The sequence below is a fragment of the Equus quagga genome, chromosome 5, assembly GCF_021613505.1.
Source record: "Equus quagga isolate Etosha38 chromosome 5, UCLA_HA_Equagga_1.0, whole genome shotgun sequence".
Classification (NCBI taxonomy): domain Eukaryota; kingdom Metazoa; phylum Chordata; class Mammalia; order Perissodactyla; family Equidae; genus Equus; species Equus quagga.
Window position 1 is genome coordinate 30397425 of NC_060271.1, and position 12906 is coordinate 30410330.

Here is a 12906-nt window from a genome sequence, read left to right on the forward strand (position 1 = left end):
AACCCCCCAGCCACATGCAGCGCACTCCTGCTTAGACGTTCTGGCTGGGTTCAGTTTGACTCTTTCTTCGCCCATCTCTTCTCCGGAATCTTCTCTCTCAGTTTGGGACGCACATCCCTGAAATAACCAGTCTTCCTGTCCCAAACCTACTTTTACCATGTACTCCACAGCTTAATCAGATTCCTGCCTTTCTTCGCATGGCTTATTAGCCCAGCCAGAAGCCAATTCCGACATCTGTGAGGCATTATTATAATGGATGAAAAGAAGCCCTAGTCAGTCCAACTTAATACTGTGAGAATTTCACTCAAGCACCATCAGGATAAAGATCCCTAAGGGCCAGTAAGACAAAGCTTTAAAGAGATGGCAAGACTTCCGCGCACATTTTCTTTGATACTCACTTGGGAGGGCATAAGACTTCTTCGAGAAATTCTTCAATCTTATTTACATCCGTTTTGACTTCATTGTTGAAAGTTATAAATGGTGGGTGAGTCCCGGGAGCCAAGTTCTGCAGGTCTGCAGGCTTCCTGTTAGGCAAAACAGTCGTCAAAATTGGATCATTTTTTATTCTCACTGAGAAACAATACTTTAAATTCTCAGAGTGGTTCTAAATCTTAACATATGGGGCCACCCCAGTGGCGTAGTAGTTGAGTTCATGCATTTCGCTTTGGCAGCCCAGGATCAGCTGGTTCGGATCCTGGGCACAGACCTACACATTTGTCAAGCCGTGCTGTGCTGGCGTCCCACATACAGACTGGAGGAGGAATGGCACGGATGTTAGCTCAGGGCCAATCTTCCTCACCAAAAAATAAAATAAAATAAATTTTAACACATAAAAAAATGAATAAGAAATAGTATTTTTTTTCCACTAAGTATAAAAGCTGCAATAGCACTCTAATAAGCAGCAAGCCTCCACAAAGCACATAATTTATGGTAAGAAAATTAGGAGTCTTTGATTTTAACCAAAAGACAAAGTCCTTCATTCTCATTCCAAATTCAACTAAGGTGCTTATTAGAAACGGTGGTAGAATGAGGGGGAAAAACGGCTTAGAAAGTCAGTCTTTAGTTTCAACTCTGGCACCAACTCATCGTAGAAAGATGGGTAAACCATAACTTATCTAGGCCTTCCTCTGTGTGTGTGTGTGTGTGTGTGTGTGTGTGTGTTTCTAAACCAAAGGAGCTGACTCCTATAGTCCTTTTCAACTCTAAGACTCCAAATTCAGACGCTACCTCTGTTCCATTTCCCAGAAGTCTAGACTCAACAAAGGAAAAGATCACCAGATTCGACTATCTAATATCAAAATTACTTCAATATACAAAAGATAGCACTATCAAAGGTAAAAGGCAACACAGAACGGACAAAATATTATAGCGAATAAGAAAGGCTGTATATAGATATACATATATAGCTATAGATATATATGGATATAAAATATATAGATTTTATTACACAGATCTTATTAGATAACAATTTTGTCCAAATTCATTTAAAAAGTCATCAAAAAATCAAATAGGAATGGGTCAAAAGAAATTGATAAACAATAGATAAAATAAGTGAACACAGGGAAAAAAATGTCAAAAAAGTTATCAAAGAAATTCAAACTAAACAATGAAGACATTTTTCTCCTATTAATTAGAAAAAACTGAAAACACACAGAACACTAATAAAGATGCCAAAACTGGTATGCTCACAACTACGAATAGCAAGGTGTGGGCACTACTATATCAAAAACTGTATCAAACTGGCTCACTGAAGCCCACCATTGAATCCTAGAATCAACACTACGACCAGACGCGGTGTGCATCCTAATGATGAGAGGTGGAGCATACGCCTCCACAAAGTATTCTCAGCAAAAAAGTTGAACCCAAATCTAGAATCCAGCTTCTTCGGGCAGCTGTCTCTCAAAGTGGGATCTAGGGACCCAGAGGTCAACATCATTCTCAGAACACTAAGACGTCATCTGCCTTTCTCACTCTCTCATGCCTGTGCAGTGGAGGTTTCCACAGGCTACTTGGCGTATGATGTCACAAGGTAATGTATACAGAAGTAGACTAAGAATCTGTCTTCTATAAGGTAGACACTAGAGATATGCAAAAATGTAACACAACAACACTCTTCTCACTAATTTTGTTTTGGAAAATATAGTTGTCTTTCATTAAATGTTTTTGATGATAACAAATAATGGGTTCATGATTATTATATTTAAATGAAGTAGTGAGGCCGGCCCCGCGGCCTAGTGGGTAAGTTCAACACGCTCCGTTCAGCAGCTCAGGCTCAGTTCCCGGACACGAACCTACACCACCCTTTGATGGCCACGCTGTGGTGGCGAGCCACATACAAAATAGAGAAAGATTGGCACAGACGTTAGCTCAGGGCGAATCTTCCTCAGCAAAAAATGAATGAATGAATGAATGACTGGACTAATAAATATTTTTTTAATTTCTTAGCTTTAATTTCTAGCACAGTAAAATCAATAGATATAACCCACATAACTGAAAGCTCTTTGAGATCTTCAATAATTTAAGAGTAAGAAAAAGCTCATTTACAGGAAACAGGAGGGGTTAGAGGACAAACTTAAATGATAGCACAAGGAAGCAATCAGTCAAATCCAGAATGTGGGAAAATCTACAGTTCAACTGATTAGACTTCTACCAGCCAATGGCCCCGGGGCAAAAAAGTCACAAACGGGGGTTGGAAGGGACTGTTGTAGATGAAGAAAAATTTAAAAGACATAACCAAATATAACGAGAAGAATTTGTGTGGTCCTGATTTGACCAAACCAGCCAAAGATAAAAAGATATTGTGGAGCCAGATGGGGAAATCCAATTATACACTGGGAACCGGATGTGCTAATGGCACTGTGGGTAGGTAAGAAAACGTCCACAGTGTTTGGAGACACGCACTGAAGGAAGCAGGGGTGAAATGACATGATTCCCAGGACTTGTTTTAAAACATTTCAGAAAAAAATAAATAAATAAAAAGAAGAAGAAAAAGGGACAGAGCAAATAGCAAAATCTTGATAATTGAATTGAGGTTATGAGGAAGTCAATTCTACTCTTGTGTATGTTTGAAAGCTTTCATAATTAAAAGGATAAAACTTAAAAAATGCAGCACGATAATGTATTGCTTCAAAGAACTGTTCCCCTCCTATTTTACTCTTTCCTTCCTTCCTTCCCTTCTTACCACAAATGCACAGAATCTGAGTAAAATAAAGGATATCCTCAAGTGTATCAAGGTGAAACACTTTCTCATTGAAAAGAACTTTAAAAATAGAGCGCACCCTAAAATCTACTCTCGGTCCAGCTTATCCATTTCCCCGGTCTCACTCGTATTCATTCTCTCTTCCCCTTTCTCCCTCTCCCCCTCTCTCAGTTTAGATTTAGAGAGTACCTCATCTTTCTATGACTACATTCCAGTCAAAGAGACAAAGGCTTCTTACTTAACCACCCAATTAGCCCACGTTTTCTAACTCAGAGCCTTCCCTCTACCCAAGTTCTAGGGCCCATCTCCCCCCAACTCAAAGAAAAATTAAGACATGTTTTCTGTCAACTTTCATAAGAACCTAGGCTCCAAAAGAGGGCTTTTAAAAGTCAATATCTGATTTGATTTTCAACTCTGATTCTTGTACTAAGCATTCTTTGGTCTGACAAGGTAAAGCCGAGCACAAAACAATCGGAATATATGACACCTGAGTAAGTCTTCCGGCTCCACATTTTTTTAAATAGTGAGGTGTGCCTATAAGATTCCAGTAATTTGATAAGCACTCGACTCTAAATTAGAACGAATCCTTTCCCATTGTTCATTTCATTGGTTCTTTTGGTTCCTCCTCCTTACTCAGCATCCTGACCACCTGTTCTTTGATCACTGAAGAGTCCAGCACGTCCAAGAGCAGAGTCATCTTTCGTCTTCAAGTTGCCCACTCACATTCTCACTCACAAACTCACACTTGTTCCGACTTCTAACTTATTTCCTCCTCAACTCAAGAAGACCTTGAACATAATCAAGAATACAGAAACACCAACAGTTTAGGGTTTATGTATTTATTTTCAAATCTTAACATTTTAAAGTTAAAAAAAAAAAAGGCAGCACAGGTAAGAAAGAAGAGTATCTCGTCAAAGCAAGCAGGGCTAATAAAATCTGCAGAAAATACACGAGAGAAAGAGAACACACACATCTCCCATAAATGATGGCAGCGATGGGTAAGAACGTTCTTTAATCTTGTTATATACAAATTGTGATCACCTGGAAAACATTTTTCTCATTCTAAAGTTATAAAACATATCCATCAACATTTTTATGACTAACAAACAGTATATTAAATACCTAAGAGTAAAGTAATAACATATGTCTGTGTTTTTTACAAATAATTTTTTCAGGACTAGGGTAGAGTCAGGTGAAGTGGAAGAAAGGGACTAATGCTTTAAAAATAACCCATGTGGGGGGGCAGCAAAATAAACAAGCTATTACTTCTATATTAATTATGACAGCTTTTAAGCTCTCCAAACAAAAATATTTATTAGAAGAGAAATAAAGTTAGCATAGTAGATAGAGAAGAAAGAACCAGAGACTAAATAAAAAGGACCTGGTTAAAGTCCCAAACTGGGTTCTTCCATTCCCCAGCCACGTGACTAAGTAAATCGCAACCTCTTTGGGTCTGGATTTTCTCATCTGCACTATGGATATAAAACCTGCTTTGCCTATCATATCAAATCAAATAATGCACATGAAAGTGAACTAAACCAAAGGATGCAAATGAACATCCTTCTTGCTTTCAAATTAACAGAGCATTATGCAGGAGGTGGAATTGGCAGTTTTAAACTCTATTTGAGTCTGATGGTTCCAAACTGGTTACCTAGCATTAACTAATTGGTAAGAAGAAATCTGATTAACATAGAGGCAGGTAAGTAAAGTGAAACCAGGCATATGATCACCAATTTTCCACTAACACTAGTGACTAGTGAGTAGTCCATCTTGTTTCTGCTGAAAGGCCACATAGGTTTTTAAAAAACAAAGGTGATAAAACTATTTAAGGGATGAGCTATTGAGATGAAGGACAACCATGTTAGGTCCTTACTCCAAGGAAAGTAGCTCTGAGAAGAAACTTTAATGCCTCTAAAGAGAGTCGTAGACTTCAAATACAGGGACAAGGTGTTAAGCACTGAGGTGACATGGAGAAGCTGTATCGACCACACAGAATCTAAGAGTCAACGTCTGGTCCTCACCTGGCACTCTAAGGCCTCAGGTGTTTTGTTTGACCCACAAAGGCTCATCTTACAGATGCTTCAGAGAAACTTAACATTTCAGGAACTGCAGTGTGAGATCAATGAAACTGAACCAACAGGCAATGGTTAAAAATTTCAGGACATCTTCGGTTTATTTCATAAAAGGCCTTCAATAAATATTCAACAATTCATTCAAACTCACTCAAATGTTTTCCTTTAAGTGATATTTAGAAAAAAGCAAAATGCACAGAATTCATGCCTTGAGATAAGAGCATAAATATTCTTCAGTGTTTGGGGTGTTGTTTTATTTTTAGCGTTACTTATCAAAGTAGCCCCTTTTTTTCCATAGTAGTCATTTAAATGAAAAAAACATTCTTATGTTCTCTCCTATTTTGTTTCTAGATGAACAAAAGGAAATAAAGAGAAACAAACTAAACCTAGAAAGAGAGGGAAAGAAAGGAATGAGAAGGAGGAACCTTATAGGAGTTAATACTTTAAGCAACTTAAGTGGCTTAACTTCAATTAAAATTTAATTCCGTAGACTTGCAACAATTGGAGGATGTCCAGCTGGTGAGTCAGTTCCAGATGCTGGGTATAAAATGAGTACAGCACAGTCCTAAGACAGTGGAGCTGCTTCTTAAAGACGCGCCACCTGTAACTAGGTGACCCACTAAATGGAGATAAAAAATACTAAGTATGTAGAACTTATCTTTTAAATTGAGTTCCCTTCTGAAGGTGTTCATTTCCAAGGCATATAATTCACACAAATCAAGAAAATATTGGACACGATATAGCAAATATGCAAAAAAAAAAGTTAACACCAGAAATCCTTTGTTTCAGAACACTCGTATTAATTATTCTTCACTAGATTTGCTATATTCTGACTAATACTAAAGTCACTAATTGAATGAATGAATCATGGACTCACCAAGACACACAGTTACTAAGTAACCACGTGTCTATCTGTCCCAATTCAACCAGTTAAAGGATTTTATTTATTTTGATTAAATGTGGTATACTGCTAATCTTTGTCCACTTGAACGTCAATTTGTGGAGCAATCATTTTAAACCAAAATAGCACCCATGAAAAGGTTTCAAATACAGCTTCTATAATTCTTAACAGATTTTATTAACACAGTAGAGGAGCAGAGTTTATATGTTAGGTTTAGAAAAATATTCACTAACAATCCATTTTTCTAATTCAGCTCTTTGTGGCCTCAACAGGACTCACCATCTTTGAAATCATCTTGAAAAAGAACAAAAAGCCATGTGGCAGCGAGTTTACTCTCTGACTGTCCATGTCTGTCTGTCTGTCTGTCTCACACACGGATACACGCGTGATCCAGAAGGCATTCATGAGACACATATCTTGAATCCTAAGACTGTTCCAACAAGGGATTCATGCAGCTCAGGCAACTTTACAAAGGGTAAGAATGGAGTCTACGCTGTCCTGACGGGCCAGCAGCAGGAAATGGATGATTTCTCTAAAAGCCTTGCCATCCCACTCCATTAGTCTCTCTATAGCATTCACACGGCTGTGACGGAGGAGCCGTCCAGAAATCAAGCTGATCTGTCAACGTGCTGAAGGCTGTTTTCCGAAGGGTGGAGCCACAGAAACATGATAATGAAAGCAAACTATCTCAAGAATCTATTCTGTTCTGAGTGTCTCTCTGCCTTTTAAGATACGCAGAGATGTCTGTTTTATAGCTGCACTGTAACCTTTTAAACTATCACACAAATTGTAAAGTTTAAACTATCATAATAATCTTCCAGAGCTTCAACCACAATTATGGCAGCTTCCCCGTGGCTCTGAGTCGCACAACACCTTACAAATGGTGCGCCCACACCTGCAGCAGAAGGAGCAGCAGTGCCAACACAAAGGATGAGAGAGTTTCAGCGTTTAAGGTGAGAATGGGAAAATGGAAGCAAACATTTTCCAGACTTTTTAAAAGTGGTCTTCTCCAATTTATTTAATTTCTCAGAGAATACCCTGAAGGAGAGAGTGTATTCACTGGTAATATAGCTGATATCACTGCTTTTACAATAAGAAGCTAATTTCTTGAAGTTATCATTTCTACTCTCATTTCTAAAAACCAGAGAAGGAGATCCCAACCAGTATGTGACAAAACATGGCCACACTCAGTTATGTCCAAGTCAGCGTCTCGGCGTGTGTGCACGTGTGCCTGTCTGTCCTGCCCCGGGGTGCTACTGTTCTCCTCGTCATCCTCCCCCGCCTACCTCTCAGGCTTATCTGTGCTCTAAGGATGCTGAACTTCTGGGCGTAACGAAGATAGTGGAAGTCTTCACATAAAGATTTTGATCCCTGCCGCGAACCTGTCAGCCAGAAAGGCCGTATCATACCAGTGCGATAAAACAAAGAATTCCACTCAATAACAGGTTTGAAAATGGGTAGTAAGAATAGCAGAAAGTACCCTGAGAAGTGTTTAGGACATAGCAGACACTGAAGAAATGTCAGTTTATTTTTTCCTGAATTAAAAATGAGGTAAGTGACCTCCAAGAAGATGAGGTGGCTCGCCCAAGGTCCCAGGAAGCCGGTGTCAGGGCTCTCTCCACACGGAAGCAGGTGTCTGCCCCTAGCAGCTTCCACTATGCCATGGCTGCTCCCCATTTGATGACATGTGACACATCTTTAAATATGCCCTCAATTTGAGTATTTTCACTAAGATGTACCTGAAGCTTTTGCTCCAATGGCAGTTGACGTAACCCTAAATTCTTCTGAAGCCTGGGCATGTTTTTTATCTAAAAGTTCTGTAATACAATTGCAGCACGAGGAGAAAATTAGGTTTAGAAATGACTCCCACTGAAGCATAAGGGAACACTGGCAGGCAAGCGACGGGAGATTGTTCCAGGCCTCACAGGGGCACATGAACACCACCAACACAGTCATTAACGCCAACTGAGACTCAAAAAGCTTGTGTCACACAGCACCAGAACCAGAAACTGGCTTGTTCTTATGGACGAAACGTCAAGTAACAATAATGTTTTCAGAGCACAGAGCGGGCTTCTAGACAGCTCTCAGGAGCATTCTATTGCTCTTCACTGGTTTGTTGCGGGATCAGTACTTTCCACGAGGAATTAGGCAATTATCGGGAAAATAAGCACTACAGGCATTTTCTCCCCCACAGCTTTCTAAAATCAGTCATGTTTCGAGGTTTAAAGTTAAGAACATATTATGAAAGGTACTTTTTACTATAGGATGTTTTATTCCTCCGTGATAACTTTATTTTACACTGTTTTTTGTTTTTTGAGCCAATGTTCACTCTCTTGGGGTACCTTCTCTTTGAAATCTTACTCAAGATTGTAAGTGTGTAAACTCATAGGAAAGGTCTGGAAAGATAGAGACCAAACCTAAATGTTATGATATCTGTGAAGAGGAAGTGACGACCAGGGACTGGGGGTGGAGGAGGCTCATTATCATGTACTACTCACATACTTTTAATTGCCGTTAAAAAGCATTTTTCAGATGTACCATAGACATAAGATTTCTAAAGAAAATCAAAAAAATACAGGCTCCAATTTTAAGTGCTCTCTACTGTTGACTTTATGCAAAGCCCTAAGAAATGAACATACATCTTCTTTGAGTGGTAGTATTTTCTAATCAAGAGGCCCTAAATCTTTCATCCTACTTCCCATGTGTCGCTTTTTACATGTAGGATATATTACTCTTAAACAAATACAAATCTTCCAATAGCAGTGAACTTATAGGAATAATGACTGAAAAGTTTGGAAATGAAAAGTGAAACAGATGACTTTGAAATAGCCATTATGCATCCACTTCCTTTTCCGAACCAGATTCCCATGGTTTGTGGCACTATGACTGATACACACCACAATCAAGCAGTGTACTGAGCTGTTCAAAGAAGGCTTTTTCAAAGTATGGCAGTCAGCTTACTTGCTCCAAGCCAAAAATGGAATAGGAGAAACCCATGTATTTTAAGACACAGTAAGGGTGTGTGCCTGGCGGCATGGTCTATTTTTAGGAGTTATATTGGGAAACTTCCTTTGTGAATGCATGTAGGAAAAAAACAGTAATAGAAGGGTAACCATATGAATTATTTCATTCTTAAAATAGGTCTGTCCAATATGAGCTAGGTATGTCTTCAAAAGAGCCTGTGGTTTTAACTCTTACTATCCCCAAGGCTCCTCTCTCCATTCATATACATAACTAAAGGGGTTCCTGGAAAACCTCATGGTTTTTTTCAATAAATAAACTTTGAGTCTGCAAAATCTCAAGTAACCGCACTCACAGCAAGTAAAGAATAAATTTTAAGGAACTGACAGACACCCTGGAGTAGAAGTGCGAATGGGGTTACAGTTCTCAGATAAGGCTCACTGTGAGATGTCCAGAGGGATAACGTACACGAATTCTGCTCCCCGTCAACTGACAGCCTGTCAGTACTTTTTCTCGGACACTGCTCACGACTGATATGCGTAAAAAACAAGCAGCAAACTGTGTTGTGGCATTTGTGTCAAGAGGAATACATTTCCACTGCCAAACCCTAGATTTTCTGTTGGTATAACCGTTCTAAACCTTGATTTTAAAACTTTTCTTTTTTTAAGTATAAATGGTCTTTACCTCAGACCCGTTTGCTAAGGAGGAAGAGACGGTCCTGAGTAGGAAGAGCTGACTACACATCAGGGCTCTTCCCGGCCCTCCCATGCTGGTCAACGGAGAGCAAGTTAGAAGCGACTCTTCCACCAGCAAGAACAATCACAGGGCCATGAATAATTGCTCTTCTTTTACCATTATGTTTAAATAATTTAATATAATTACAATCACGATTATTATTATACAACTGTATTTAAAATCATATTATAGAAAATTCCTCTTATTCCCTGAGAGGTAGATTAAATGAAACAGACCAAAGCAGTTATTCAGCCTCCTAAAATCCCACTCTTGTCTGTAAGGATCCAGATAATAAGGCCACGTGTTTAGCACCTTTGAGACCAAGAAGTTGTCTGCTTAGAAAGTTCTTCAAGGCTCCACGTTTATACTGGAAAGTCAAAGATTTCACTGCGTGCACACTGAAACTTACCTCCCGGTGCTGCTCTTGAAATTTAAGGTAAACATACAATAAGTTCCTGAAAGACTGAGTGGCCACACACAACTGACTGACACTGTGAGTTATCCGTAATGTTTACACAAGTTAAATTTGCCCCTAAATCAGCTAACGTTAAGACAACATATTTCCTCTAGAGAACATATGAAAGAGAGTGAGGATGGGGTGAAAACTCAAACTGAGAACGGTGAAGAAGATCCCCAAGCCATCCCGAACCACAAGCAAGGCTTACCTTTTCAGGTCAACGGTTGTGACACTAAATACAACGCCTTTGAGCCAAAGAATCATGAAGAGCCTCTGGGAAAAGGGGCAGTTTCCTATGCTTTCTCCATCACTGCCAGCCTGGGAGTCAGAAAGAAACATGAAGAAACAGGGTCAAAGTGATGATACTCAAAACGACAGAGCTTTCTCTGAATTTTAATCAAGGATACCAGAAGACAGGAAAAGCTGCATTGTGGAAAGAAGGGTGGCAATTCAGGTCTTTATTATTTTGCTCTTTCTTTCGCCTCTTTCTCTTCTTAAAAACGGCCAGTCTAGTACGGCACTGTCCAAGAGAACTTTCTGCAGTGACAGAAATTATCTATATTACCACTGTCTAACACAGTAGTAAAGTGTGACATACGGGTAATGAAAACTTAAAACGTGGCTAGTTCAACTGAACTGAATTTTTTATTTTGTTTACTTTTAACTAATTTAAATTTAAACAGCCACACGTGGCCAATGGCCACCATAGAGGACAGCACAGCTCTACTCAGTCCCTGGGGGGTACAGATCCTCGTCTCAGGGCAAAGACAAAGTCTACTGCGGGTTTTATGAAATCTAAGTCATTTCTTGTTCTGTGAGACGGTCCTGGAAGGTAACCAAAGAAGGGAAACTAGTAGGTGTGCCTGTCCCCAGAGTTAAATAATCGCCAACTTCCCCTCATTTTAAAAAATACTCATTATAGAAATCCTGTATTTTGTTTTCCACATTCCTTCCGGGAGCAATAAAATAACAAAAGATATCTTTATAATAAGTTATTTGTAATCCTACTCAATGACTGGAGCAGTTGACTTCCCTGAGCTCAAGGATGAGGCAGAAGTTCCCTGAAATCAGAGGGGGACAAATCTTTAATTCCAGCACCTATGCCCCGAGTTTAAAAAGGAGGGAGGGGGAAGCAGAGCACAGGACGGGGAAGAGGGAGAGCCAGCACGCTCAAAGAGAACATTCTGACACTTGCGAGGAATCAACACAGCCCTGGCTCACCATAAAGTCTGTGCAGAGAGCCAGAAATAACTTTCAACAAGTTACTCAGAGATGTTGCTGAAAGTACTGTTTATTATCCAAAAGTAACTCGAAAAATTCAGAAGCCATTTCAGTAAAATACCACATTAGTAAAATCATTAATTTCTAAACTAATGGGGAAATTGGGGGGGGGGGGGTTTAAAAAAAAGTAGTTACCTGATTAAACATAATACAACCAACAAAAAACATGGGCATATAAGGAAGATCCCAGAATGCTACCCTAATCAGACAGCATGGGATAGTTACAACTGAGCTTGGTAAAAAAAAAAAAAAAAAGAAAGAAAGAAAATTGATCATTCTTTTATCAGTAATAAAACATACACAGAATTGTAGTCAGAGTAAATCATATTAATTTCTAATACTGCATCTTGTTCAAAATTTTACTTCCTAAAGAAGGTGTAGCTCTTAAACTTTAGTGTGATTAAGAACAACCTAAGGAAAAACATTTAAAATGCTGATTTCTGGGCCTTAACATTCAGACATCCTGATGCAGAAGAATTCCTGGGGGAGGCCCCAGGAGTCCTCATCTTGTTAGAGGCACCCAAGGAGATCACAAGCAAGGCACCCGCTCGACACGCTGACACACCCGGCGTGGGACGGTCAGGACAGCGGTCCTTCCTCACAGCACAAGTCGGTTTATAACACTAGGTCATCCCACCACATAACGTAACAAACTGGTACCCAAAGTTGCTTTTTTGAAGATGCTGACCATCCAAACACATATGAAACACGGATAACATACAAGTGACTGTATTACAAATGACAAAAAGTTAACACATTACCTTTCTATACAGCTCGATTAATATTTTCACACAAGGTGTGGCTGTAGATATGCAAATTTTATCATCATCAGTTTTATTTTTCCCCCCCTCCTGGTTTTATCAAGCTTAGCAGCAGAAGCATAAATACACGAAAAAGCACACCAAATTTGGTACTTACTGAAAAGCAGTCAAGTTTGGCAGACAGAGGACAAGCCTGACTCAAGATTTTCTTCCTATTCCATTTATTGAATCTACAAAATTAACTACAATTTCCCAAGCTGCCTCTCACAGCAGCGTTAAAATAATTAAATGGGTAAAGAAGATGTAATAAAGACATTGCCCGTGGGCACTTGAAAACACATTCAACTAAGGGCAAGTGGGAGACAAACCGAGACTGGCTACAGGTCAGAGAGCTCGCCCCACAATTTCCCTCCAGTCTGCAGAGCATGTCGTCGTCTGGACAGAAGAACCTCGGTCCACGGCCTGCCTCACGAAGACCTCATCAGGATGCAAAGGCCCCTCTGCTGTCACCTCCTTTGTCTGTAATTTTCTAGCAAACT

General features: G+C 39.5%; 1 protein-coding gene across 1 annotated transcript in view; it reads right to left on the reverse strand.

Annotated features, from left to right (window-relative positions):
- CLIC4 (chloride intracellular channel 4) overlaps positions 1 to 12906 on the reverse strand; it is a 64633-nt gene that overhangs the window by 19664 nt on the left and 32063 nt on the right. The window contains exons 2-3 of the mRNA XM_046660601.1: positions 10534 to 10643; positions 399 to 524 (exon numbers count right to left, since the gene is read on the reverse strand). Coding sequence (XP_046516557.1) covers positions 399 to 524; positions 10534 to 10643 — 236 coding nt within the window. The remainder of the gene's footprint in view (positions 1 to 398; positions 525 to 10533; positions 10644 to 12906) is intronic.